The sequence below is a fragment of the Cetorhinus maximus genome, chromosome 5 (assembly GCF_964194155.1).
Source record: "Cetorhinus maximus chromosome 5, sCetMax3.hap1.1, whole genome shotgun sequence".
NCBI lineage: Eukaryota > Metazoa > Chordata > Chondrichthyes > Lamniformes > Cetorhinidae > Cetorhinus > Cetorhinus maximus.
The window spans coordinates 174,483,999-174,511,153 of record NC_135883.1 but is presented as its reverse complement, the minus strand read 5'-3'; the positions used below and the strand labels follow the sequence as shown (position 1 = coordinate 174,511,153).

Below are 27,155 nucleotides of genomic sequence, written 5' to 3'. Positions count from 1 at the left end.
AGAAGTGTGAACTACCCTGGTGGAACAGAGGAGACCATCCATCCTCTTTCGGAACTGGGTGGCTGTCCTCTTTTGCAGGGCATTGGCGCTGACCACCGCTGCCACAGCCTCCCATGCTGGATTGACTACCTTGCTTGCTGGCCTTTGCTCAGAGCGGGGAGTAGAGGACTTTGCGGCAGGCCTCCTCTGCATCCAGTAGGTGATCGAGGGAGGCGTCGCTAAATCTGGGGGCAGCATGTTTCCTCCCTTTGGCAGCCATCAGGTCGCAGCAGCTTCCTATCCCTTGAAGGCCTGATGTGACGGTGTGGCGGGCGAATGAGAGGGCACCCCAGACTCGATGGGCCAAATGGCCTATTTCTGCTCCGACGTCTTATGGTGTTATGGTCCCCCCCAGCGAGCCGGCATGTTTCCCGGGAATGCACAATTATTGAGGTGGGATTGGGGCAATATGGCGTGAAAAGCTACCATTGCAGCCAGCAGGTAAAATGTCCTTTTGCCCACCCACTACCGCACTTAGTGCAAATCTGGGACGATTCCACCCATAGTGTCCAGTACACCAAAGTTGATTTTGTAAGAATTTTGCCTGAATGCTTGTGGTGTTGGTTTTAAGAGACAAGCGTTTGTTTGACAGTTCTCCCATTGAATCTGGAGGATGCGGCGGAGATATTTCTGGGAGAATTTCTCTGGTACCGTTACATGTCACTGATACACAGTCCAGGTCTCACTGCAGTACAGGAGTGTGGTGATAACAACTGCTCTGTACACTAGGACTTTTGTTGATGTGTGGAGGTCTTTGTTGTCAGTTGCTGTGGTAGTTTGTAGAAGACTAAGCTGGCACAGCTCATTCAGTGTTGGATCTCCTCATCAATGGCGGCTTTTTGAGAGAAGGCTGCCAAGGTATAAGAAGTGCTCAGCATATTCTAGAGTTTTGGTTGACATATGAGGCTTTTTTTGGCAACATTCAAGGACAGGCTGAGTTTCTTGTATGCAGAATTGAAGAGATCATGAGTGCTTTGAAAATCTGGTGTTACGACGGTGGGGAATGGAAATGTTTTGGGAATAATGCCTGACTCCACCCTATCATCTTAACCCCTGTCAGCCCCACCCACAGCGTTCCCACTGGCAAGGGGTCTTAAAAATCTACAATCTCACCAATGTGCAGCAAGAATACAGGAAAACAAAAATCCTGGAACGTTTAGAGTAATTCAGTGGACTACTTTTCAGTAATGTTGTTTCCATCTGCTCTGTATCAATAATACACACATGAAATACATGTATTTTACTTTGAAGATTTCCTTTACAGAAGCAGATAACTCCAGAATCCAGAAAGCAGCTTAAATCATTTATATTTGCCAAGCAGCTTTAATGAGCTCCACATAACCTGGTGGGAATTCTTTTGCTCTCTGGGTTGTTGAGGATAGTTAAGCAATCACTGAAATATTTTTCTCGGGGCGGAATTTTCCGTGCCCCTTGGCATCGGGCAACATGGCGGACGTGAGCAGAGAATATGGTGGGAAGGCCACATTGTGAAACCAGTTTGAGATCATCTGCTTGGCCTGTCAATGGCGGGCCGCCTTTCCCGCCATCGGACATCGGCAACTTAATTTTAGTATATCTGTATAGTATTATAAGCCCTGTTCACCGGAATCATCCCCCCACGTTGGATCATCCAGCATGTCGGCGTGATTCACAGCTGTACATAAGCGACATGAACCTGGCGAGCTGCACTGCGCTCAGAAGAAGGTCGAGATTTGTTTGCCTACCTTGCTTAGGGCAGCACTCGCAGTCGTCAGCACCAGGCTTCACAGGCAGGACCGCATCACTTTTTGGGGGGGTAATGGGCAGGTCTCTAGGCTAACCGTAAGGCCAGGCCATCCGTAAGGTCGGGGTGGCTTTCAACAGTTGCAGAGCAAGGGCTTGCTTGGGGAAGGGGGAGAAGTGGCCTCAGGCAAGGGAAGAGGCTGCAGGGTGAGGACTGTACTTGGGAAGGTGGGTATCCCAGGGTGTGTGTGGGGGCACATGTTGATCTGTGCAAGTGGCCTCAAGATCCATCAGAGGCAGTCTCCAGAGGAGATGAGGCCAGATGGAGATGCAAAGGTGTGCATGAGAGAGAGTGGTGATGTCCCTTGAGCTGGCAGTGAGTGAGATGCCAGTGAATGTGTAATGGGCTTGTGAGTGTGTGAGTTTAGAGTGCTGAGATGATTGCCTTACCCTGGCAGCATGGATGAGATTGATTTTTCAATTGAAAATGGGTTAGATAGTATCAGAAAGCTATCCTTTCTCCTCCGGAATCCATCTCAAATAGGTTGAGAAAGGTGAAGATGGATGCCAGAAAAGAATACTGCATGAAATGACCTTTGGTGTTATTTTTTCTACACCACTTAATGGAACAGAAACAGAAGCTGTTGTTCTACAACATTTGGTACTGGTCGACGCTAAGAAGCCTTTAGAAACTGTTTCCAGTAGCAGTCACCAGAGGATATAAAATAGAAGATAATTGGCAAATTTCTTTATGCAGTGAGTTCTTAACATTTGGAATGCATTGTCTGAAAGAGTGTAAGCAGATTCCATCGTGAATTTCAAAGGAGAATTGGTTAAACACTAAAAGGGAAAAAAATTTTGCAGGACTATAGAGAAAGAGCAGAGGAGTGGGACTAATTACATAGTTCTCCCAAAGAGCCAGAACAGGCATGATGGGGCCAAATAGCCCATTCCAGCATTACTGCAGTGGGGTTGTTTTTTTCATTCTTTAATGGGATATGGGTGTCACTGGCTAGGCCAGCATTTTTATTGCCCATCCCTAATTTCCCTTGAGGAGTTGATGGAGAACCACCTTCTTGAACTGCTGCAATCAGTGTGGTGTAGGTACACCCACAGTGCTGTTAGGGAGGGAGTTCCAGGATTCTCACCCAGCGACACTGAAGGAACAGCAATATAGCTCTTAGTTAGGATGGTGTATAGCTTGGAGGGGAACTTGTAGGCGGTGGTGTTCCCATGTATCTGCTGCTGTTGTCCTTCTAGGTGGTAGAGATCGTGGGTTTGGAAAGTGCTGTCGAAGAAGCTTTGGTGGATTGCTGCAGTACATCTTGTAGATGGTACACACTGCTGCTACTGTGCATCGGTGGTGGGGGGATTGGATAATGAAGGTGGTGGACAACTCAAAGTGCTTTACAAAATCAAAGAATTGTTACAGCGCAGAAGGAGGCCATTTGGCCCATTGTGTACAGCCAATTAAGTATTTTTGAAGTGCAGTCACTGGTGTAATGTAGAAAATGTGAGGGCCTATTTGCGCATAACTTCCCTGCTCTTTGAAATAGCGCTGTGGGATTTTTATGGAAGGAGGAATGAGGGCCACAGTTTAACATCTCATCTAAAAGACAGCACCTCTGGTAATGCAACATTCCCTCTACTGCACTGGAATGTTAGCCTTGATTTTTGTGCTCAGTCCAGGAGTGGGAGTTGAATCTGAAACATTCTTACTCAGAGATAAGAATGCTTCCAACTGAGCCACAGCTGACACATAGAAACATAGAAAATAGGAGCAGGAGTAAGCCATTCGGCCCTTTGAGCCTGCTCCGCCATTCATTATGATCATGGCTGATCATCCAACTCAATAGCCTGCTCCTGCTTTCTCCCCATACCCTTTGATCCCTTTTGCCCCATTTACCATATTACTCAGCACTATCAGGGTCCCACTCAGTTACCTCCTTTCAAGGCTAGAGATCCCAAGTTTCTCCAATCTTCCGTTCCCCCATCCACACTGGACTGGGTGGACCTCAGAAGTGTTAAACCAGCTTTCATCCAATTGAAGCTGGTTTCAGGAACCATTAGTCGTCAGCCAGTCTGAGAACCAGATTCGGAAGCTAGCTGCAAGTAGCCAAAGTATTTAACCTGTTCCAGTTTCAAAGTTCACCTGAGATCCAATCTCCTAGATATTCGACTACAAGAAACCTTGCAACCTACTGTCAATCCTTCACTTTACAAGACCCTCACCTCAACTTTAAAAATCAAATCCATTCAAGAAACCACAGGCCTGCAATGTGGGAGACCAGAAATTGTAAATCAGAGACTGAGTTAACTGTAATCTATCAAAATACACTATCTTTATCTGTATCCAACCTTTGTGTGTGTATGTGTGTCTGTGCATTGCATGAAACCGAGTGTGTGATGTTGTGTTAATTTTGGGTAAGTGTGTGAGAATAAATAGCATTTGTTTTAAACACACAGAAGCTTGCTGCTGAATACACACTCCAAGCCGCTCACCATCCTGACTTGGAAATATATCACCGTTCCTTCACTGTCGCTGAGTCAAAATCCCTCCCTAACAGCACCGTGGGTGTACCTACACCACATGGACTGCAGTGGTTCAAGAAGGCAGCTCACCACCACCTTTTCAAGGGAAATTAGGGATGGGCAATAAATGCTGACCCAGCCAGCGGTGCTCACATGCCGTAAATGAATAAAAAAATACAAAACATACTGATTATGGGCAGTAAGAAAGCAAATATATCCTGTCCGTGACAGTGGCAATTCATGTCAATGCTTTGTGATTATTTTCTTCCCCAATGCCACTTTTGGTGCCAATGGCAAAGTCACATTTGACTGCTTGCAATGAGAAGAGGGCCTACAGAGGTTGGCAGGCAGGTGGAGCTGCACAATATCAATGCACAATTTCACCTGCCTCTGTCGAATAACCATAATCATGACACCAAAAGAATATGCTGGCGAAGATAATTGGCAAATCTCATAGGATTTGTTTACAAATACAATCACCGACACATCAATTAATCAAAATGGCCCAGAACTAAAAATAGGTTTGGAGAGGTCATCACAATGCTTAACTTGAGGAAATTGTAGCTTGTCAAACATTGGAAGCTGACCCCCTGTCTGTAGGATCTGTTTCCATGTTGTAAATACCCTACATCGCATTGCCTATTTTGGAAAAAAATCAACATTACTCAGTTTCATTGTGAGGTATTTAGTGCATTTGTGACTGCAATAAATACCCTACATCGCATTGCCTATTTTGGGAAAATAGGCAGGGTGTGGGAGGGAGAGGGAGAGACTAGCTCAGCGTGGGGGAGGGAGAGACTCGGTCAGGGTGGGGGAGGGAGAGACTCGCTCAGGGCCGGACTGGGTGAGGGAGGGAGAGACTCGCTCAGGGTCGGGCTGGGTGGGGGAGGGAGAGACTCGTTCAGGGGCGCACTGGGTGGGGGAGGAAGAGACTCGCTCTGGGTGGGGGGAGGGAGAGACTCGCTCAGGATGGGGGAGGGATAGATTCACTCAAGGCCTGACTGGGTGGGGGAGGGAGAGACTCACTCAGAGCCGGACTGGGTGGGGGAGGGAAAGACTCGCTCAGGGCCGGGCTGGGTGGGGGAGAGAGAGACTCGCTCAGAGCCGGGGTGGGTGGGTGAGAGAGAGACTCGCTCAGTGCCGGGGCGGGTAGGGGAGGGAGAGACTCGCTCAGAGCCGGGGTGGGTGGGGGAGAGAGAGACTCGCTCAGTGCCAGGCTGGGTTGGGGAGGGGGAGACGCGCTGAGGGTGGGGGAGGGAGAGACTCACTCAGGTTGGGAGAGGGAGAGACTCACTCAGGGCCGGACTGGGTGGGGGAGGGAGAAACTCACTCAGGGCCGGACTGGGTGGGGGAGGGAGAGACTCGCTCAGGGCCGGGTTGGGTGGGGGAGGGATAGACTCGCTCAGGGGAGCACTGGGTGGGGGAGGGAGAGACTCGCTCTGAATCGGGGGAGGGAGAGACTCGCTCAGGGTGGGGGAGGGAGAGACTCGCTCAGGGTGGGGGAGGGAGACTCGCTTAGGGTGGGGGAGGGAGAGACTCGCTCGGGGCTGGGTTGGGTGGGGGAAGTAGAGACTCGCTTGGCCGGGTTGGGTGGGGGAGGGAGAGACTCGCTCAGGGCCGGGTTGGGTGGGGGAGGGAGAGACTCGCTCAGGGCCGGGCATGGGTGGGGGAGGGAGAGACTCGCTCAGGGCCGGGCTGGGTGGGGGAGGAAGAGACTCGCTCAGGGACGGGTTGGGTGGGGGAAGTAGAGACTCGCTTGGCCGGGTTGGGTGGGGGAGGGAGAGACTCGCTCAGGGCCGGGCATGGGTGGGGGAGGGAGAGACTCGCTCAGGGCCGGGCTGGGTGGGGGAGGAAGAGACTCGCTCAGGGACGGGTTGGGTGGGGGAGGGAGAGACTCGCTCAGGGACGGGTTGGGTGGGGGAGGGAGAGACTCGCTCAGGGTTGGGGAGGGAGAGAATCGCTCAGAGCCGGGTTGGGTGAGAGAGGGAGAGACTCGCTCAGAGCCGGACTGGGTGGGGGAGGGAGAGACTCGCTCAGGGTGGGGGAGGGTGAGACTCGCTCAGGGCCGGGTTGGGTGGGAGAGGGAGAGACTCGCTCAGGGTGGGAGAGGGGGAGACTCGCTCAGGGCCGGACTGGGTGGGGGAGGGAGAGACTCGCTCAAGGCCGGGGTGGGTGGGGGAGAGAGAGACTCGCTCAGTGCCGGGCTGGGTTGGGGAGGGGGAGACGCGCTGAGGGTGGGGGAGGGAGAGACTCACTCAGGTTGGGAGAGGGAGAGACTCACTCAGGGCCGGGTTGGGTGGGGGAGGGAGAGACTCGCTCAGGGCCGGGCTGGGTGGGGGACGGAGAGACACGCTCAGACCCGGACTGGGTGGGGGAGGGAGAGACTTGCTCAGGGCCGGGTTGGGTGAGGGAGGGAGAGACTCGCTCAGGGCCGGGCTGGGTGGGGAAGGGAGAGACTCGATCAGGGCCGGGCTGGGTTTCATTGTGAGGTATTTAGTGCATTTGTGACTGCAATAAATACCCTACATCGCATTGCCTATTTTGGGAAAATAGGCAGGGTGTGGGAGGGAGAGGGAGAGACTAGCTCAGCGTGGGGGAGGGAGAGACTCGGTCAGGGTGGGGGAGGGAGAGACTCGCTCAGGGGAGCACTGGGTGGGGGAGTGACAGACTCGCTCAGGGGAACACTGGGTGGGGGAGTAAGAGACTCGCTCAGGGTGGGGGAGTAAGAGACTCGCTCAGGATGGGGGAGGGAGAGACTCGCTGAGGGTGGGGGTGGGAGAGACTCCATCAGGGCCGGGCTGGGTGGGGGAGGGAGAGACTCACTCAGGACCGGGTTGGGTGGGAGAGGGAGAGACTTGCTCAGGGCCGGACAGGGTGGGGGACAGAGAGACTTGCTCAGGAACGGGTTGGGTTGTGGAGTGAGATACTCGCTCAGGGACGGGTTGGGTCGGGGAGGGAGAGACTCGCTCAGGGCCGGGCTGGGTGGGGGAGGGAGAGACTCGCTCAGGGTGGGGGAGGGTGAGACTCGCTCAGGGTGGGGGAGGGTGAGACTCGCTCAGGGCCGGGTTGGGTGGGAGAGGGAGAGACTCGCTCAGGGTGGGAGAGGGGGAGACTCGCTCAGGGCCGGGTTGGGTTGGGGAGACTCGCTCAGGTTGGGAGAGGGAGAGACTCGCTCAGGTTGGGAGAGGGAGAGACTCGATCAGGGGAGCACTGGGTGGGGGAGGAAGAGACTCGCTCTGGATCGGGGGAGGGAGAGACTGGCTCAGGGTGGGGGAGGGAGAGACTCGCTCAGGGTGGGGGAGGGAGAGACTCGCTCAGGGTGGGGGAGGGAGACTCGCTCAGGGTGGGGGAGGAGGGACTCGCTCGGGGCTGGGTTGGGTGGGGGAGGGAGAGACTCGCTCAGGGCCGGGCTCGGAGGGGGAGTGAGAGACTCGCTCAGGGCCGGGCTGGGTGGGGGAGGGAGAGACTCGCTCAGGGCCGGGTTGGGTGGGGGAGGGAGAGACTCGCTCAGGGCCGGGCTGGGAGGGGGAGTGAGAGACTCGCTCAGGGCTGGGCTGGGAGGGGGAGTGAGAGACTCGCTCAGGGCCGGGTTGGCTGGGGGTGGGAGAGACTCGCTCAGGGCCGGACTGAGTGGGGGAGGAAGATTCTCGCTCAGGGCTGGGTTGGGTGAGGGTGGGAGAGACTCCCTCAGGGTCGGGTTGGGTGAGGGAGGGAGAGACTCGCTCAGGGCCGGACTGGGTGGGGGAGGGAGAGACTCGCTCAGGGTTTGGGAGGGGGAGACTTGCTCAGGGCCGGGTTGGGTGGGTGAGGGAGAGACGCGCTTAAGGCCGGGCTGTGTGGGTGAGGGAGAGACTCGCTCAGGGCCGGGTTGGGTGAGGGAGGGAGAGACTCGCTCAGAGCCGGACTGGATGGGTGAGGGAGAGACTCGCTCAGGGCCGGGTTGGGTGGGGGAGGGAGAGACTCTCTCAGGGCCGGGTTGGGTGGGGGAGGGAGAGACTCGCTCAAGGCCGGGCTGGGTGGAGGAGGGTGAGTCTCGCTGAGGGCTTGGTTGGGTGACGGAGGGAGAGACTCGCTCAGGGTGGGTGAGGGAGAGATTCGCTCAGGGTGGTGGAGGGAGAGATTCGCTCATGAACGGTCCGGGAGTGGGAGGGAGAGACTCACTCAGGGCCGGGTTGGGTGGGGGAGGGAGAGACTCTCTCAGGGCCGGGATGGGTGCGGGAGGGAGAGAGTCGCTCAAGGCCGGGCTGGGTGGGGAAGGGAGAAACCCGCTCAGAGCCGGGCTGGATGGTGGAGGGAGTGATTCGCTCAGGGTAGGACTGGGTGAGGAAGGGAGAGACTCGCTCTGAGCCAGGTTGGGTGGGGGTGGGAGAGACTCTCTCAGGACCGGGATGGGTGCGGGAGGGAGAGAGTCGCTCAAGGCCGGGCTGGGTGGGGAAGGGAGAGTCTCGCTGAGGGCTCGGTTGGGTGAGGGAGGTAGAGACTCGCTCAGGGTGGGGGAGGGAGAGACTCGCTCAGGGCCGGTCCGGGAGTGGGAGGGAGAGACTCACTCAGGGCCGGGTTAGGTGGGGGAGGGAGAGACTCGCTCAGGGCCGGGTTCTGTGGGGGAGGGAAAGACTCGCTCTGGTCCGGGTGGCGGAGGGAGAGACTCGTTCAGGGGCGGACTGGGTCAGGGAGGGAGAGACTCGCTCAGGACCGGGTTGGGTCAGGTAGGGAGAGATTCCCTCAGGGCCGGGTTGGGTGGGGGAGGGAGAGTCTCGCTCAGGGCTGGGTTGGGTGAGGGTGGGAGAGACTCGCTCAGGGTCGGGTTGGGTGAGGGAGGGAGAGACTCGCTCAGGGCCGGACTGGGTGGGGGAGGGACAGACTAGCTCAGGGTGGGGGAGGGAGAGACTCGCTCAGGGCCGGGTTGGGTGAGGGAGGGAGAGACTCGCTAAGGGCCGGACTGGGTGGGGAAGGGAGAGACTCGCTCAGGGCCGGGCTGGGTGGGAGAGGGAGAAACCCGCTCAAAGCCGGGCTGGATGGTGGAGGGAGTGATTCGCTCAGGGTAGGACTGGGTGAGGAAGGGAGAGACTCGCTCTGAGCCAGGTTGGGTGGGGGAGGGAGAGTCTCACTCAGGGCCGGGTTGGGTTGGTGAGGGAGAGACTCGCTCAGGGCCAGGTTGGGTGGGGGAGGGAGAGACTGGCTCAGGGATGGGTTGGGTGGGGGAGGGAGAGACTCGCTCAGGGCCGGGTTCTGTGGGGGTGGGAGAGACTCGCTCAGGGCCGGGATGTGTGGGAGAGGGAGAGACTCGCTCAGAGCCGGGTTGGGTTGGGGAGGGAGAGACTCGCTCAGGGCCGGACTTGGTGGGTAAGGGAGAGACTCGGTCAGGGCCGGGCTAGGTGGGGGAGGGAGAGACTCGGTCAGGGCCGGGCTAGGTGGGGGAGGGAGAAACACGCTCAGAGCCGGGCTGGGTGGGGGAGGGAGAGACTCGGTCAGGGCCGGGTTGGGTGGGTGAGGGAGAGACTCGCTCAGGGCCGAGCTGTGTGGGTGAGGGAGAGACTCGCTTAGGGCCGGGTTGGGTGGAGGAGGGAGAGACTCTCTCAGGGCCGGGTTGGGTGGGGGAGGGGGAGACTCGCTCAGGCCCGGGTTGGGTGGGGGTGGGAGAGACTCGCTCAGGGCCGGGTTGGGTGGGAGAGGGAGAAACTTGCTCAGGGCCGGGCTGGGTGGGGGAGGGAGAGATTCGCTCTGAGCCGGGTGGGTGGGTGAGGGAGAGACTCGCTCAGGGCCGGGTTCGGTGGGGGAGGGAGAACTCGCTCAGGGCTGGGTTGGGTGGGTGAGGGAGAGACTCGCTCAGGGCCGGGTTGGGTGGGGGGAGGGAGAGACTCTCTCAGGGACGGGTTGGGTGGGGGAGGGAGAGACACGCTCAAGGCCAGGCTGGGTGGAGGAGGGTGAGTCTCGCTGAGGGCTTGGTTGGGTGAGGGAGGGAGAGACTCGCTCAGGGTGGGGGAGGGAGAGATTCGAACAGGGTGGGGGAGAGAGAGATTCGCTCATGGCCGGTCCGGGAGTGGGAGGGAGAGACTCGCTCAGGGCCGGGTTGGGTGGAGGAGGGAGAGACTCGCTCAGGGCCGGGTTGGGTGGAGGAGGGAGAGACTCGCTCAGGGCTGGGTTCGGTGGGGAGCGAAAGACTCGCTCTGGTCCGGGTGGCGGAGGGAGAGACTCACTCAGGGCCGGATTGGGTCAGGGAGGGAGAGACTCGCTCAGGACCGGGTTGGGTCAGGTAGGGAGAGATTCCCTCAGGGCCGGGTTGGGTCAGGGAGGGAGAGACTCGCTCAGGACCGGGTTGGGTCAGGTAGGGAGAGATTCCCTCAGGGCCGGGTTGGGTGCGGGAGGAAGATTCTCGCTCAGCGCTGGGTTGGGTGAGGGTGGGAGAGACTCGGTCAGGGTCGGGTTGGGTGAGGGAGGGAGAGACTCGCTCAGGGCCGGACTGGGTTGGGGAGGGACAGACTCGCTCAGGGTGGGAGAGGGAGACACTCGCTCAGGGCCGGGTTGGGTTGGGGAGGGAGAGACTCACTCAGGGCCAGACTGGGTGGGGAAGGGAGAGACTCGCTCAGGGCCGGGTTGGGTGGGGAGGGAGAGACTCACTCAAGGCCGGGCTGCGTGGGGGAGGGAGAGTCTCGCTGAGGGCTCGGTTGGGTGGGGGAGGGCGAGACTCGCTCAGGGTGGGGGAGGGAGAGAATCGCTCAGGGTGGGGGAGGGAGAGTCTCGCTCAGGGCCGCGTTGGGTGAGGGAGGGAGAGACTAGCTCAGGGAGGGGTTGGGTGGGGGAGGGAGAGACTCGCTCAGGGCCGGGTTGGCTGGGGGAGGGAGAGACTCGCTCAGGGCCGGGTTGGGTGAGGGAGGGAGAGACTAGCTCAGGGCCGGACTGGGTGGGGGAGGGAGAGACCCGCTCAGGGTGGGGGAGGGAGAGACTCACTCAGGGCCGGGTTGGGTGGGTGAGGCAGAGAATAGCTTGAGGCCGGGCTGTGTGGGTGAGGGAGAGACTCGCTCAGGGCTGGGTTGGGTGGGAGAGGGTGAGACTCGCTCAGGGCCGGGTTGGCTGGCGGAGGGAGAGACTCGCTAAGGGTGGGGGAGGGCGACACTCGCTCAGGGTGGGGGATGGAGAGACTCGCTCAGGGCCGGACTGGGTGGGAGAGGGAGAGTCTCGCTCAGGGGCGGGTTGGGTGGGTGAGGGAGAGACTCGCTCAGGGCCGGGTTGGGTGGGGTAGGGAGAGACTCTCTCAGGGCGGGTTGGGTGGGGGAGGGAGAGACTCGCTCAGGGCCGGGTTGGGTGAGGGAGGCAGAGACTCTCTCAGGGCCGGGTTGGGTGAGGGAGGGAGAGACTCGCTCAAGGCCGGACTGGGTGGGTGAGGGACAGTCTCGCTCAGGGCCGGGTTGGGTGGGGGAGGGAGAGACACTCTCACGGACGGGTTGGGTTGGGGAGGGAGAGACTCGCTCAAGGCCGGGCTGGGTGGAGGAGGGTGAGTCTCGCTGAGGGCTTGGTTGGGTGAGGGAGGGAGAGATTCGCTCAGGGTGGGGAGGGAGAGATTCGCTCAGGGCCGGGTTCGGTGGGGGAGCGAAAGACTCACTCTGGTCTGGGTGGCGGAGGGAGAGATTCGCTCAGGGCCGGACTGGGTCAGGGAGGGAGAGACTCGCTCAGGACCAGGTTGGGTCAGGTAGGGAGAGATTCCCTCAGGGCCGGGTTGGGTGGGGGAGGAAGATTCTCGCTCAGGCCGGGTTGGGTGAGGGTGGGAGAGACTCCCTCAGGGTCGGGTTGGGTGAGGGAGGGAGAGACTCGCTCAGGGCCGGACTGGGTGGGGGAGGGAGAGACTCGCTCAGGGTGGTGGAGGGAGAGACTCGCTCAGAGCCGGGTTGGGTTGGGGAGGGAGAAACTTGCCCAGAGCCGGGTTGGATGGGGGAGGGAGAGACTCGCTCAGGGCCGGGTTGGGTTGGGGAGGGAGAGACTCGCTCAGGGCCGGGTTAGCTGGGGGTGGGAGAGACTCGCTCAGGGCCGGGATGTGTGGGAGAGGGAGAGACTCGCTCAGAGCCGGGTTGGGTTGGGGAGGGAGAGACTCGCTCAGGGCCGGACTTGGTGGGTAAGGGAGAGACTCGGTCAGGGCCGGGCTAGGTGGGGGAGGGAGAAACACGCTCAGAGCCGGGCTGGGTGGGGGAGGGAGAGACTCGGTCTGGGCCGGGTTGGGTGGGTGAGGGAGAGACTCGCGTAAGGCCGAGCTGTGTGGGTGAGGGAGAGACTCGCTTAGGGCCGGGTTGGGTGGGGAAGGGAGAGACTCTCTCAGGGCCGGGTTGGGTGGAGGAGGGAGAGACTCTCTCAGGGCCGGGTTGGGTGGGGGAAGGAGAGACTCGCTCAGGGCCGGGTTGGGTGGGGGAGGGAGAGACTTGCTCAGGGCCGGGTTCGGTGGGGGAGGGAGAAACTCGCTCAGGGCCAGGTTGGGTGAGGGAGGGAGAGACTCGCTCAGGGCCGGACTAGGTGGGGGAGGGAGAGACTCTGTCAGGGCCAGGTTGGGTGGGGGAGGAAGAGACTCGCTCAGGGTGGGGGAGGGAGAGACTCACTCAGGGCCGGGTTGGGTTGGGGAGGGAGAGACTCGCTCAGGGCCGGGTTGGCTGGCGGAGGGAGAGACTCGCTCAGGGTGGTGGAGGGCGACACTCGCTCAGGTTGGGGGAGGGAGAGACTCGCTCAGGGCCGGGTTGGGTGAGGGTGGGAGAGACTCGCTCAGGGTCGGGTTGGTTGAGGGAGGGAGAGACTCGCTCAGGGCCGGACTGGGTTGGGGAGGGACAGACTCGCTCAGGGCCGGGTTGGGTGGGGAAGGGAGAGACTCGCTCAGGGCCGGGTTGGGTGGGGAAGGGAGAGACTCGCTCTGAGCAGGTTTGGGTGGGGGAGGGAGAGTCTCACTCAGTGCCGGGTTGGGTGGGTGAGGGAGAGACTCGCTCAGGGCCGGGTTGGGTGAGGGAGGGAGAGACTAGCTCAGGGCCGGACTGGGTGGGGGAGGGAGAGACTCGCTCAGGCTGGGGGAGGGAGAGAATCGCTCAGGGTGGGGGAGGAAGAGTCTCGCTCAGGGCCGCGTTGGGTGGGTGAGGCAGAGAATAGCTTGAGGCCGGGCTGTGTGCGTGAGGGAGAGACTCGCTCAGGGCCGGGTTGGATGGGGGATGGAGAGACTCTCTCAGGGCCGGGTTGGGTGAGGGAGGGAGAGACTAGCTCAGGGAGGGGTTGGGTGGGGGAAGGAGAGACTCGCTCAGGGCCGGGTTGGCTGGGGGAGGGAGAGACTCGCTCAGGGCCGGGTTGGGTGAGGGAGGGAGAGACTTGCTCAGGGCCGGACTGGGTGGGGGAGGGAGAGACTCGCTCAGGGTGGGGGAGGGAGAGACTCACTCAGGGCCGGGTTGGGTTGGCGAGGGAGAGACTCGCTCAGGGCCACGTTGGGTGGGTGAGGCAGAGAATAGCTTGAGGCCGGGCTGTGTGGGTGAGGGAGAGACTCGCTCAGGGCCGGGTTCGGTGGGGGAGCGAAAGACTCACTCTGGTCTGGGTGGCGGAGGGAGAGACTCGCTCAGGGCCGGACTGGGTCAGGGAGGGAGAGACTCGCTCAGGACCAGGTTGGGTCAGGTAGGGAGAGATTCCCTCAGGGTCGGGTTGGGTGGGGGAGGAAGATTCTCGCTCAGGGCTGGGTTGGGTGAGGGTGGGAGAGACTCGCTCAGGGTCGGGTTGGGTGAGGGAGGGAGTGACTCGCTCAGGGCCGGACTGGGTGGGGGAGGGAGAGACTCGCTTAGGGTGGTGGAGGGAGAGACTCGCTCAGAGCCAGGTTGGGTTGGGGAGGGAGAGACTTGCTCAGAGCCGGGTTGGATGGGGGAGGGAGAGACTCGCTCAGGGCCGGGTTGGGTTGGGGAGGGAGAGACTCGCTCAGGGCCGGGTTGGCTGGGGGTGGGAGAGACTCGCTCAGGGCCGGGATGTGCGGGAGAGGGAGAGACTCGCTCAGAGCCAGGTTGGGTTGGGGAGGGAGAGACTCGCTCAGAGGCGGGTTGGGTTGGGGAGGGAGAGACTCTCTCAGGGCCGGGTCGGGTGGGGGAGGGAGAGACTGGCTCATGGCCGGGCTGGGTGGAGGAGGGTGAGTCTCGCTGAGGGCTTGGTTGGGTGAGGGAGGGAGAGACTCGCTCAGGGTGGGTGAGGGAGAGATTCGCTCAGGGTGGGGGAGGGAGAGATTCGCTCAGGGCCGGTCCGGGAGTGGGACGGAGAGACTCACTCAGGGCCGGGATGTGTGGGAGAGGGAGAGACTCGCTCAGAGCCGGGTTGGGTTGGGGAGGGAGAGACTCGGTCTGGGCCGGTTTGGGTGGGTGAGGGAGAGACTCGCTTAAGGCCGGGCTCTGTGGGTGAGGGAGAGACTCGCTCAGGCCCGGTTTGGGTGGGGGAGGGAGAGGCTCTCTCAGGCCCGGTTTGGGTGGGGGAGGGAGAGACTCTCTCAGGGCCGGGTTGGGTGGGGGAGGGAGAGGCTCTCTCAGGGCCGGATTGGGTGGTTGAGGGAGAGACTCTCTCAGGGCCGGGTTGGGTGGGGGAGGGAGAGACTCTCTCAGGGCCGGATTGGGTGGGGGAGGGAGAGACTCTCTCAGGGCCGGGTTGGGTGGGGGAGGGAGTGACTCGCTCAGGGCCGGACTGGGTCAGGGAGGGAGAGACTCGCTCAGGACCGGGTTGGGTGGGGGAGGAAGATTCTCGCTCAGGGCCGGGTTGGGTGGGGGAGTGAGAAACTGGCTCAGGGCCGGGCTGGGTGAGGGAGGGAGAGATTCGCTCAGGGTAGGACTGGGTGAGAGAGGGAGAGACTCGCTCAGGGCCGGGTTGGGTGGGTGAGGAAGAGACTCGCTTAAGGCTGGGCTGTGTGGGAGAGGGAGAGACTCGCTCAGGGCCGGGTTGGGTGGGGGAGGGAGAGACTCGCTCAGGGCCGGGTTGGGTGAGGTAGGGAGAGACTCGCTCAGTGCCGGAGGCGTGGGTGAGGGAGAGACGCGCTCAGGGCCAGGTTTGCTGGGGGAGGTAGAGACTCTCTCAGGGCCGGGTTGGGTGGGGGAGGGAGATTCTCTCTCAGGGCTGCGTTGGGTGAGGGTGGGAGAGACTCGCTCAGGGTCGGGTTGGGTGAGGGAGGGAGAGACTCGCTCAGGGCCGGACTGGGTGGGGGAGGGACAGACTAGCTCAGGGTGGGGGAGGGAGAGACTCGCTCAGGGCCGGGTTGGGTGAGGGAGGGAGAGACTCGCTAAGGGCCGGACTGGGTGGGGAAGGGAGAGACTCGCTCAGGGCCGGGCTGGGTGGGGGAGGGAGAAACCCGCTCAGAGCCGGGCTGAATGGTGGAGGGAGAAACCCGCTCAGAGCCGGGCTGGATGGTGGAGGGAGTGATTCGCTCAGGGTAGGACTGGGTGAGGAAGGGAGAAACTCGCTCTGAGCCAGGTTGGGTGGGGGTGGGAGAGACTCTCTCAGGGCCGGGATGGGTACGGGAGGGAGAGAGTCGCTCAAGGCCGGGCTGGGTGGGGGAGGGAGAGTCTCGCTGAGGGCTCGGTTGGGTGAGGGAGGTAGAGACTCGCTCAGGGTGGGGGAGGGAGAGACTCGCTCAGGGCCGGTCCGGGAGTGGGAGGGAGAGACTCACTCAGGGCCGGGTTAGGTGGGGGAGGGAGAGACTCGCTCAGGGCCGGGTTCTGTGGGGGAGGGAAAGACTCGCTCTGGTCCGGGTGGCGGAGGGAGAGACTCGTTCAGGGGCGGACTGGGTCAGGGAGGGAGAGACTCGCTCAGGACCGGGTTGGGTCAGGTAGGGAGAGATTCCCTCAGGGCCGGGTTGGGTGGGGGAGGGAGAGTCTCGCTCAGGGCTGGGTTGGGTGAGGGTGGGAGAGACTCGCTCAGGGTCGGGTTGGGTGAGGGAGGGAGAGACTCGCTCAGGGCCGGACTGGGTGGGGGAGGGACAGACTAGCTCAGGGTGGGGGAGGGAGAGACTCGCTCAGGGCCGGGTTGGGTGAGGGAGGGAGAGACTCGCTAAGGGCCGGACTGGGTGGGGAAGGGAGAGACTCGCTCAGGGCCGGGCTGGGTGGGAGAGGGAGAAACCCGCTCAAAGCCGGGCTGGATGGTGGAGGGAGTGATTCGCTCAGGGTAGGACTGGGTGAGGAAGGGAGAGACTCGCTCTGAGCCAGGTTGGGTGGGGGAGGGAGAGTCTCACTCAGGGCCGGGTTGGGTTGGTGAGGGAGAGACTCGCTCAGGGCCAGGTTGGGTGGGGGAGGGAGAGACTGGCTCTGAGCCGGGTTGGGTGGGGGAGGGAGAGTCTCGCTCAGGGATGGGTTGGGTGGGGGAGGGAGAGACTCGCTCAGGGCCGGGCTGTGTGGGTGAGGGATAGACTCGCTCAGGGCCGGGCTGTGTGGGAGAGGGAGAGACTCGCTCAGGGCCGGGTTGGCTGGGGGAGGGAGAGACTCGCTCAGGGTGGGGGAGGGAGAGACTCGCTCAGGGCCGGGTTGGGTGAGGGAGGGAGAGACTCACTCAGAGCCGGACTGGGTGGGGAAGGGAGAGACTCGCTCAGGGCCAGGCAGGGTGGGGGAGGGAGAAACTCGCTCAGGGCCGGGCTGGGAGGGGGAGGGAGAGATTCGCTCAGGGTAGGACTGGGTGAGGGAGGGAGAGACTCGCTCTGAGCCGGGTTGGGTGGGGGAGGGAGAGTCTCGCTCAGGGCCGGGTTGGGTGGGTGAGGGAGAGACTCGCTTAAGGCCAGGCTGGTGTGGGTGAGGGAGAGACTCGCTCAGAGACGGGTTGGGTGGGGGAGGGAGAGACTCTCTCAGGGCCGGGTTGGGTGGGGGAGAGGCTCCCTCAGGGCCGGGTTGGGTGGGGGAGGGAGAGACTCGCTCAGGGCCGGACTGGGAGGGTGAGGGAGAGACTTGCTCAGGGCCGGGTTGGGTTAGGGTGGGAGAGACCCACTCAGGGCCGGGCTGCGTGGGGGAGGGAGAGTCTCGCTGAGGGCTCGGTTGGGTGAGGGAGGGCGAGACTCGCTCAGGGTGGAAGAGGGATAGATTCGCTCAGGGTGGGGCAGGGAGAGATTCGCTCTGAGCCGGGTTGGGTGGGGGAGGGAGAGACTCGCTCAGTGCCGGGCTGGGTGAGGGAGGGAGAGACTCGCTCTGAGCCGGGCTGGGTGAGGGAGGCAGAGACTCTCTCAGGGTCGGGTTGGGTGGGGGAGGGAGAGACTCGCTCAAGGCCGGGCTGGGTGGGGGAGGGAGAGACTCGCTCAGGGTGGGGGAGCGAGATATTCGCTCAGGGTGGGGGAAGGAGAGATTCGCTCAGGGTTGTGGAGGGAGAGACTCACTCAGGGCCGGGCTGGGTGGCGGATGGAGAGACTCGCTCAGCGCCGGGCTGGGTCGGGGAGGGAGAGACTCGCTCAGAGCCGGGCTGGGTGGAGGAGGGAGAGACTCGCTCAGGGTCGTGTTGGGTGGCGGAGGGAGAGACTCGCTCAGGGTGGGGGAGGGAGAGACTCGCTCAGGGCCGGGTTGGGTGGGGGAGGGAGAGACTCGCTCAGGGTGGGGGAGGGATAGTCTCGCTCAGGGCCGTGTTGGGTGGGGGAGCGAGAGACTCGCTCAGGGTGGGGCAGGGAGAGACTTGCTCAGGGCCGGGTTGGGTGTGGGAGGGAGAGACTCGCTCAGGGCCGGACTGGGTGGGGGAGGGAGATACTCGCTCAGAGCCGGACTGGGTGGGGGAGGGAGAGACTCGCTCAGGGTGGGGGAGGGAGGGAGAGTCTTGCTCAGGGCAGTGTTGGGTGAGGGAGGGAGGGACTCGCTCAGACCCGATTTTGGTGGGGGAGGGAGAGACTCGGTCTGGGCCGGGCTGGGTGGGGGAGTGAGAGACTCGCTCAGGGCCGGGTTGGGTGAGGGAGGGAGAGATCCGCTCAGGGCCGGACTGGGTGAGGGAGGGAGACACTCGCTCAGGGCCGGGCTGTTTGGGGGATGGAGAGACTCGCTCAAGGAGATTGAGTCAGTTAGGATTATATTTGCTGGTGTTCAGAAGAATGAGGGGGGATCTCATAGAAACCTATATAATTCTAACAAGACTAGATAGGGTAGATATAGAAAGGAAATTCTCGATGGTGGGGGATTCTAGAACCAGGGGTCACAGTCTGAGGATATGGGGTAGACCATTTAGGACTGAGTTCAGGAGAAATTTCTTCACCCAGAGAGTGGTGAGCCTGTGGAATTCGTTACCACAGAAAGTAGTTGAGGCCAAAACACTCTATGTTTTCAAGGAGTTAGATATAGTTCTTGGGGGTAAAAGGAATCAAAGGATATGGGGAGAAAGCGGGAGCAGGCTATTGAGTTGGATGATCAGCCATGATCATAATGAATGGCAGAGCAGGCTTGAAGGGCCGAATGGCCTACTCCTGCTCCTAGTTTCTCTGTTCTATGCTTCTATGTTTCATTAATAGGGGCATAGAGTACAAGAGCAGGGAGGTTACGATAAAATTATATGAGACATTGATTAGACCTCAGCCGGAATATTGGGTACAGTTCTGGGAGCCACACTGTAGGAAGGATGTGAACACATTGGAGGGGATGCAGAAGAGGTTTAGGAGCATTGTTCCAGGGATGAGAGAGAGCACATGCATGCAGGAAGGGAGAGAGAGCATGCATGGGGGAGAGCGCGCGTGCGTGGTGGGCAGAGAGTGTGAGCAGGGGGAGAGAGCGCATGCGTGCGCGAACGTGGAGTGTGTTTGTTTGGCGGAGAATGAGTGAGTGTGTGTGTGTGTTTTTCGGGGAGAGTGAGTGAGAGTGTGTTTATGCGTAATTGGAGAAGAGTGAGTGTGTGCATTTGGTGGAGAGTGATGGTTGTGTGTGTGTGTATCTGTGTGTTTGGAGGAGAGTGAGTGTGTGTGTGTTTGGGGGAGAGGGAATGAGTGAGTTTGTGTTTGGGGGGAGAGTGAGTGTGTGTATGTTTTGGGGAGAGTGAGTGAGTGTGTTTGGGGGAGAGTGAATTTGCGTGTGTGTGTGTCTGGAGAGAGTGAGTATTTGTGTTTTGGGGGGAGAGTGTGTCTGCGTGTTTTTGTGTGTGTGTGTTTGGGGGGAGAGTGTGTGAGTATGTGTGTTTGGGGGGAGAATGAGTGAGCGTGTGTTTTGGGGAGAATGAGTCTGTGTTTTGGGGGTGAGTGAGTGTGTGTGTGTTTGGGGGAGAGTGAGTATGTGTTTGTGTTTGGGGAAGAGTGTGTGTGTGTGTGTGTGTGTCTGTGTGTCTGTGTGTGTGTCTGTATGTTTGGGGGTGAGTGAATATGTGTATGTGTTTGGGGGGAGAGTGAGTGACTGTGTGTGTTTTGGGGAGAATGAGTCTGTGTTTTGGAGGAGAGTGAGTATGTGTTTGTGTTTGGGGAAGAGTGTGTGTGTGTGTGCGTGAGTGTGTGTGTGTGTCTGTGTGTGTGCGTCTGTGTGTTTGGGGGTGAGTGTGTGTGTGTGTGTGTGTGTGTGTGTGTTTGGGGGTGAGTGAGTTTGTGTTTGGGGAAGAGTGTGTGTGTGTTTGGTGGAGAGTGTGTGTCTGTATTTGGAGGTGAGTGAGTGTGTGTTTGTGTTTGGGGAAGAGTGAGTGTGTGTGTGTTTGGTGGAGAGTGTGTGTCTGTGTTTGGGGGTGAGTGTGTGTCCATGGCTCACTCGCAGTCACAGGATCCTCACTCACCCTCAACTCCACACACCAACACACATTCATACACACTCACACAGTGAATGAGGGTAACTGAGCATCAAGAGATTGGGAGTGAGCCACACAAACAGACTATGTCCATCTCACACTCTAATGACGATCTTTATTAATCGCTCTTTAATTATCAATTTATTGTTTTGACATTGCTTTATTTTTGCTCAGCAAGTTGCTTCTTTTGTTCATGCCACAACTTTATTTTGAAATTCACATTTAATGTTGTGCCAAACCTTATTTTTCTGAAATTTGCACATCGGTCTTGAGTAAGATGGAAATGGGAATGTGGCCCTGCCGAGTGGAAAGGTTGAATGAGCCTGATTGAATTAATCAACACATGGCATGAGTGAAGCACAGGGCACTCTACCAGGGTCAATGAAAAGCAAAGAGTTTTGACACTGAGCCATGGCTGTTGCCTGTCAATTATTAGAAGTATCCAAGTGTCTGGAATGCGCTGCCAGAGGAGGTGGTGGAAGCAGGTACGATAGTGGTGTTTAAGAGGCAGCTTGACAAATACATGAATAGGATGGGAATAGAGGGATACGGACCCCGGAAGTGCAAAATGTTTTAGTTGACAGGCAATATGATCGGCGCAGGCTCGGAGGGCCAAAGGGCCTGTTCCTGTGCTGTACTTTTCTTTGTTCTTTGTTCTTTGTATTGCTCTGTTTTAGCCCTCTATTAAAGCCCTGCATAACTGAAGGCTGAACCTGTAAGTTCAAAGGTACTCATTCTAGCAGAAGTGATTTGGGTAGTGGTAAGGAGCAGGATTCTCCAATATCGCTTCTCCAGGGTGCTCAGGTTTACAGCCATTCTCCATCTCCTGTAGTGGTTGAGTGCAGCTAATATGACATTGAACTCAGAGTTTTCTTAATCTGTATGCCTCAGTTACATGTGAGCCTGTGCACTCCCCACCTGACCCATAGGGTGGGTGTAGGGCTAAGACAGTAGTTCAGGAAAGAAATGAATTTAAAAAATAGATAAAGACTCTGCTTACCACAGTGAGGACCACCTGCCCTGGATGATTCAGCACCCACTCTTTGAATTGTGTTGATTTCCAGGTGGTTATTCCCATCTGGAGATGCCTAGATTAACATTCAAAGAGAAATATCAATATCTCAGACCCAGGAGCCACAGAGATGAGGAGAAACTTCTTTAGCCAGAAAGTGGTGAATCTATGGAATTTATTGCCACAGAAGGCTGTGGAGGCCAGGTCATTGAGTGTATTTAAGACCGAGATAGATAGGTTCTTGATTGGTAAGGGGACCAAAGGTTACGGGGAGAAGGCGGGAGAATGGGGTTGAGAAACTTATCAGCCATGATTGAATGGCGGAGCAGCCTCGATGGGCCGAATGGCCTAATTTCTGCTCCTATGTCTTATGGTCTTATGGACAGGGCTCACCATGGATGCTGTCACAGTACAGACTAATTGTATAATACCAGGACTACTGCTGTGTGAATTGCCCTGAGAGATTTGACTGAGATGAAGATGAATCGATTAACCAATTCAGTGGAAAATCTGTGTTTTGTCCTTCACAGAGAATGGTTTACTAAGAATGGATACTGAAGAACTGTAATGGTGGAAGGAATGAGGAGAGTCAATGTAAACAAAATTGTACAATTTTGAGGTGTGGGGGGTATGCAGAAACAGAGGCCTGGGAGTTATATACAAACGTTTCTGAAAATGGCAGGACAGGTTGAGATAGCTGTTTAAAAGCCATAAAGGATCCTTGGCTTTATAAATAAAGGCGTAGCGTACAATAGCCAGGAAGCTATGCAAAACTTTTATAAGGGTTCCCATTCCTGCCCACGGCCACCTGACTCCTGTGGGACTTCAATTATGTTGAGAGAAGCTGGATTATGCTGATTCCCAGTTAACTATTCCCATCCCGAGATGCCTGGATTAATATTCAAAGGGAAGGTGAAATGGTGGCCACTGAACTAGTAATCCAGAGGCCCGGGCTAATGCTCTGGGGACATGGGTTCAAATCCCACCATGGCAGCTGGTGAAATTTGAATTCAGTTTACAGAATCTGGAAAATAAAGTTAGTCTCAGTAATGGTGAACATGAAACTATCATTGATTGCCCTTTTGGGAAGGGAATCTGCCATCCTTACCCAGTCTGGCCTACATGTGACTCCAGATCCACAGCAATGTAGGGGACTCTTAGCCCCCCTCAGAAATGGCCTAGTAAGCCACTCAGTTCAAGTGCCATCATGGATGGGCAACAAATGCTGGCCTTGCCAATGGCGCCCACATTCCATGAACGAATAAAGAAAAAATATTACTTTACTCCTGAAAATGCTGCCTCAGTGTCCTCGGATATTAGGCCATTAACAGGTGACATCAGCAATATCTTTTAGTTCATTCCGTCGCTGCATCAAGATAAGAACATAAGAAATAGGAGCAGGAGGAGGCCATTCGGCCCCTCAAGCCTGCCCTGCCATTCAGTAAGATCATGGCTGATCTGCCCCAGGCCTCAACTCCTCTTTCATGCCAGTTCCTCATAGCCCTCAATTCCCCGATATTTCAAAAATCTATTTACCTCCTCTTTAAATATTTTCAGTGATCTAGCCTCCACAACTCTTTGGGGTAGAGAATTCCAGACATTCACTACCCTCTGAGAGAAGAAATTCCATCGCATCTCAGTTTTAAATGAGTATCCCCTTGTTCTGTAACTATGTTCCCTAGTTCGAGATTCCCCCACTAGTGGAAACATCTTCTCAACATCTATCCTGTCAAGTCCCCTCAGAATCTTGTACATTTCAATAAGATCACCCCTCATTCTTCTAAACTCTCATGAATAAAGGCCTAACCTGTTTAGCCATTCTTGATAAGTCAACCCCAGGAATCAGCCTAGTGAATCTCTTTTGAACTGCCTCCAATGCCAGTATATCCTTTCTTAAATACGGGGACCAAAACTGTACACAGTACTCTGGGTGCGGCCTCACCAACACCCTGTACAGTTGTAACAAGGCTTCCCTATTTTTAAACTCCAACCCCCTGGCAATACAGGCCAAAATACCATTTGCCTTCTGAATTACTTGTTGCACCTGCATGCTAACATTTTGTGTTTCATGCACAAGAACACCCAGATCCCTCTGTGCTGCACTTTTTTGGAGTCTCTCTCTATATAATTAATAGTCTGCCTTTTGATTCTTCCTGCCAAAGTGCATGACTTCACACTTTCCTACATTAAACTCCATCTGCCAAGTTTTTGCCCACTTACTCAACCTATCTATATCCCCTTGCAGATTCCTCTTATCCTCATCACAACATGCACTCCCACTTATTTTTGTATCATCAGCAAATTTGGATACATTACACTCTGCCCCTTCCTCCAAGTCATTGATATAGATGGTAAATAATTGAGGCCCTAGGACTGATCCTTGTGGCGCTCCACTAGTTACGTCTTTCCAACCTGAAAAAGACCCATTAATCTTGACTCTCTGTCTTCTTTGTGTTAACCAATCCTCAATCCATGCTAATATATTACCCCCAATACCGTGAGCTTCACACCTGGGAAATTCCGGCATCTCCTTCCCCACGGATGGAGTTGAGCAGAATGAGAGAGCACTAAGCTTTGCCCACATGGCAGGCCTTATGAAATGTCTTCTGGAAATCCAAGTATACCACATCTACAGGTTTCCCTTTATCCATCTTGCTTGTTACTTCTTCAAAAAAACTCTAATAAATTAGTTTAATACAGTTTCTCTTTCATAAACTATGTTGACTCTGCCTGATCAAATTATGATTTTCTAAGTTAACCTCCTTAATAACGGATTCTCACAATTCCTATATGACAGGTGTTAGGCTAACTGCCTGTAGTTTCCTACTTTTCGCCTCCCTCCTCTCTTGAATAAAGGTGTTACATTAGCTATTTTCTAATTGGCTGTGACCTCTCCAGAATCTAAGGGATTTTGGCAGATTATGACCGATGCATCTACCATCCCTGCAGCCACTGGGGAGGCGAAGTGGTATTGTCACTGGACTAGTAATCCAGAGACCCAGGGTAATGCTCTGGGGACCTGGGTTCGAATCCTGCCAGATGCTGAAATTTGAATTCAACAAAAATCTGGAATTAAAAGTCTGATGATGACCAAGAAACCATTGTTGATTGTTGTAAAAACCCATCCGATTCACTAATGTCCTGGCCTACATGTAACTCCAGACCCATAGCAATGTGGTTGACTGTTAGATGCTCTCTGAACATAGGCAATTAGGAAGGGGCAAGAAATGCTAGCTATGCCCACATCCCGAGCATGAATAAAAAAAAATCTTCTTTTAAGACCCTCAGATACAGGTCATCTGGTCCTGGTCTAATAGCTTTGCCAGCGCCCTTTCCCTAGTGATGGTGATTGTTTTAAGTTCCTTGCTTTCACCTCTTGAGTTTCAAGTATATTTGGGAAGTTCCTCCACAGTGAAGGCAGACACAAAGTACCTGTTCAACACCTCTGCTATTTCCTTGTTTTCCATTATCAATTCCACAGACTCACGCTCTAGAGGACCAACACTAGCTTGAATTACTTTTTTTCCTAATTAAATGCTTGTAGAAACTCTTACTATCTACTTTTATATTACTAGCTAGCTTTCTCTCATACTCTTTTCTCCCTCTTTTTTTTGTCATTCTTTGCTGGTTGCTAAAGTCTGACCAATCTTCTGACGTCCCAGTAATTTTTAAGAATTGTATAGTGTTACTTTCAATTTGATGTAATCCTTAACTTCCTTATTTAGCCATGGATGATACATCCTTCTCAAACAGTCGTTCTTTCTCACTGGGATAAATCTTTGCTGAGAGTTATTAAAAATCTCCTTAAATAGAGGTGCTACTGCATCTCTATTCCTCTACCTTTTAACCTACTTTCCTAGTTCTGCCTTCATACCCTTATAATTACCTTTATTTAATGTCCTTTAGGGAAGGAAATCTGCCGTCCTTATCTGGTCTGGCCTACATGTGACTCCAGACCCACAGCAATGTGGTTGATTCTGAAATGCCCTCTGAAATGGCCTAGCAAGCCACTCAGTTGTAACAAACCGCTTTAAAGACACAAAAAAGGAATGAAACTGGACGGACCATCCGACATCGACCTAGGCACCGGAAATGACAATCGCAGCCCTGTTGACCCTGCAAAGTCCTCCTTACTAACATCTGGGGGCTAGTGCTGTCTGACAGACTAGTCAAGCAACAGCCTGACATAGTCATCCTCATAGAATCATACCTTACAGATAATGTCCCAGACTCCACTATCACCATCCCTAGGTATGTCCCGTCCCACTGGCAGGACAGACCCAGTAGAGGTGGCCACGGCACAGTGGTATACAGTCGGGAGGGAGTTGCCCTGGGAGTCCTCAACATTGACTCCGGATCCCATGAAGTCTCATGGCATCAGGTCAAACAAGGGCAAGGAAACCTCCTGCTGATTACCACGTACCGCCCTCCCTCAGCTGATGAATCAGTGCTCCTCCATGTTGAACACCACTTGGCGGAAGCACTGAGGGTGGCAAGGGCACAGAATGTACTCTGGGTGGGGTACTTCCATGTCGATCACCAAGAGTGGCTGGGTAGCACCATTACTGACCAAGCTGGCTGAGTCCTAAATTATATAGCTGCTAGACTGGGTCTGCGGCAGGTGGTGAGGGAACCAACAAGAGGGAAAAACATACTTGATCTCATCCTCACCAAGCTGCCTGCCGCAGATGCATCTGTCCATGACAGTTTCGATAGGAGTGACCACCGCACAGTTGTTGTGGAGACGAAGTCCCCTTCACATTGAAGATACCCTCCATTGGTGTTGTGTGGCACTACCACCATGCTAAATGGGATAGATTTCAAACAGATTTAGCAAATCAAGACTGGGCACCCATGAGGCACTGTGGGCCATCAGCAGCAGCAGAATTGTACTTGAACACAATCTGTAACCTCATGGCCCGGCATATCCCCCACTCTAACATTACATCAAGCCAGGGGATCAACCCTGGTTCAATGAAGAGTGCAGGAGGATATGCCAGGAGCAGAACTAGGCATACATAAAAATGAGGTGTCAACCTGGTGAAGCTATAACACAGGACTACGTGTGTGCCAAACAGCATAAGCAGCAAGTGATAGACAGATCAAAGCGATCCCACCACCAACGGATCAGATTTAAGCTCTACAGTCCTGCCACATCCAGTCGTGAATGGTAGTGGACAATTAAACAGTTCACTGGAGGAGGAGGCTCCACAAATATCCCCATCCTCAATGATGGAGGAGCCCAGTACAGCAGTGCAAAAGATAAGGCTGAAACATTCGCAACAATCTTCACCAGAATTGCTGAGTGGATGCCCCATCTTGGCCTCCTCTGGAGGTCTCCAGCATCACAGATGCCAGTCTTCAGCCAATTTGATTCACTCCACGTGATATCAAGAAACGGCTGAAGGCACTGGATACTGCAAAGGCTGTGGGCCCTGACAATATTCCAGCAATAGTACTGAAGACTTGTGCTCCAGAACTTGCCGCAGCCCTAGCTAAGCTGTTCCAGTACAGCTACAACACTGGCATCCATTCGGTTATGTGGAAAATTACCCAGATATGTCCTGTACACAAAAAGCAGGACAAATCCAACCCAGCTAATTACCACCCCATCAGTCTACTCTCATCATCAGTAAAGTAATGGGAGTGGTCATCAACAGTGCTATCAAGTGGCACTTGCTTAGCAATAACCTGCTCACTGTTGCCTGGTTTGGGTCCGCCAAGGCCACTCAGCTCCTGACCTCATTACAGCCTTGGTTTGAACATGGACAAAAGAGCTGAATTCCCAAGGTGAGGTGACAGTGACTGCCCTTGACATCAAGGCAGCATTCGACCGAGTGTGGCATCAAGGAGCTCTAGCAAAACTGGAGTCAATGGGAATCAGGGGGAAAACTCTTCACCGGTTGGAGTCATACCTAGCACACAGGAAGATGGTTGTGGTTGTTGGAGGTCAGTCATCTCAGCTCCAGGACATCACTGCAGGAGTTCCTCAGGGTAGTGTCCTCGGCCCAACCATCTTCAGCTGCTTCATCAATGACCTTCCTTCCATCATAAGGTCAGAAGTGGGGATGTTCGCTGATGATTGCACAATGTTCAGCACCATTCGCGACTCCTCAGGTACTGAAGCAGTCCATGTCCAAATGCAGCAGGACCTGAACAATGT

The 27,155-nt window shown here is 56.3% G+C and overlaps 1 protein-coding gene across 1 annotated transcript in view; it reads right to left on the bottom strand.

Annotated features, from left to right (window-relative positions):
• The window catches only part of LOC144681154 (dynein axonemal heavy chain 6-like), a gene marked incomplete at its 3' end in the record, with an annotated part of 934,896 nt that overhangs the window by 688,838 nt on the left and 218,903 nt on the right, over window positions 1–27,155 (bottom strand). Inside the window, exon 24 of the mRNA XM_078542881.1 lies at window positions 20,981–21,068. Coding sequence (XP_078399007.1) covers window positions 20,981–21,068 — 88 coding nt within the window. The remainder of the gene's footprint in view (window positions 1–20,980; window positions 21,069–27,155) is intronic.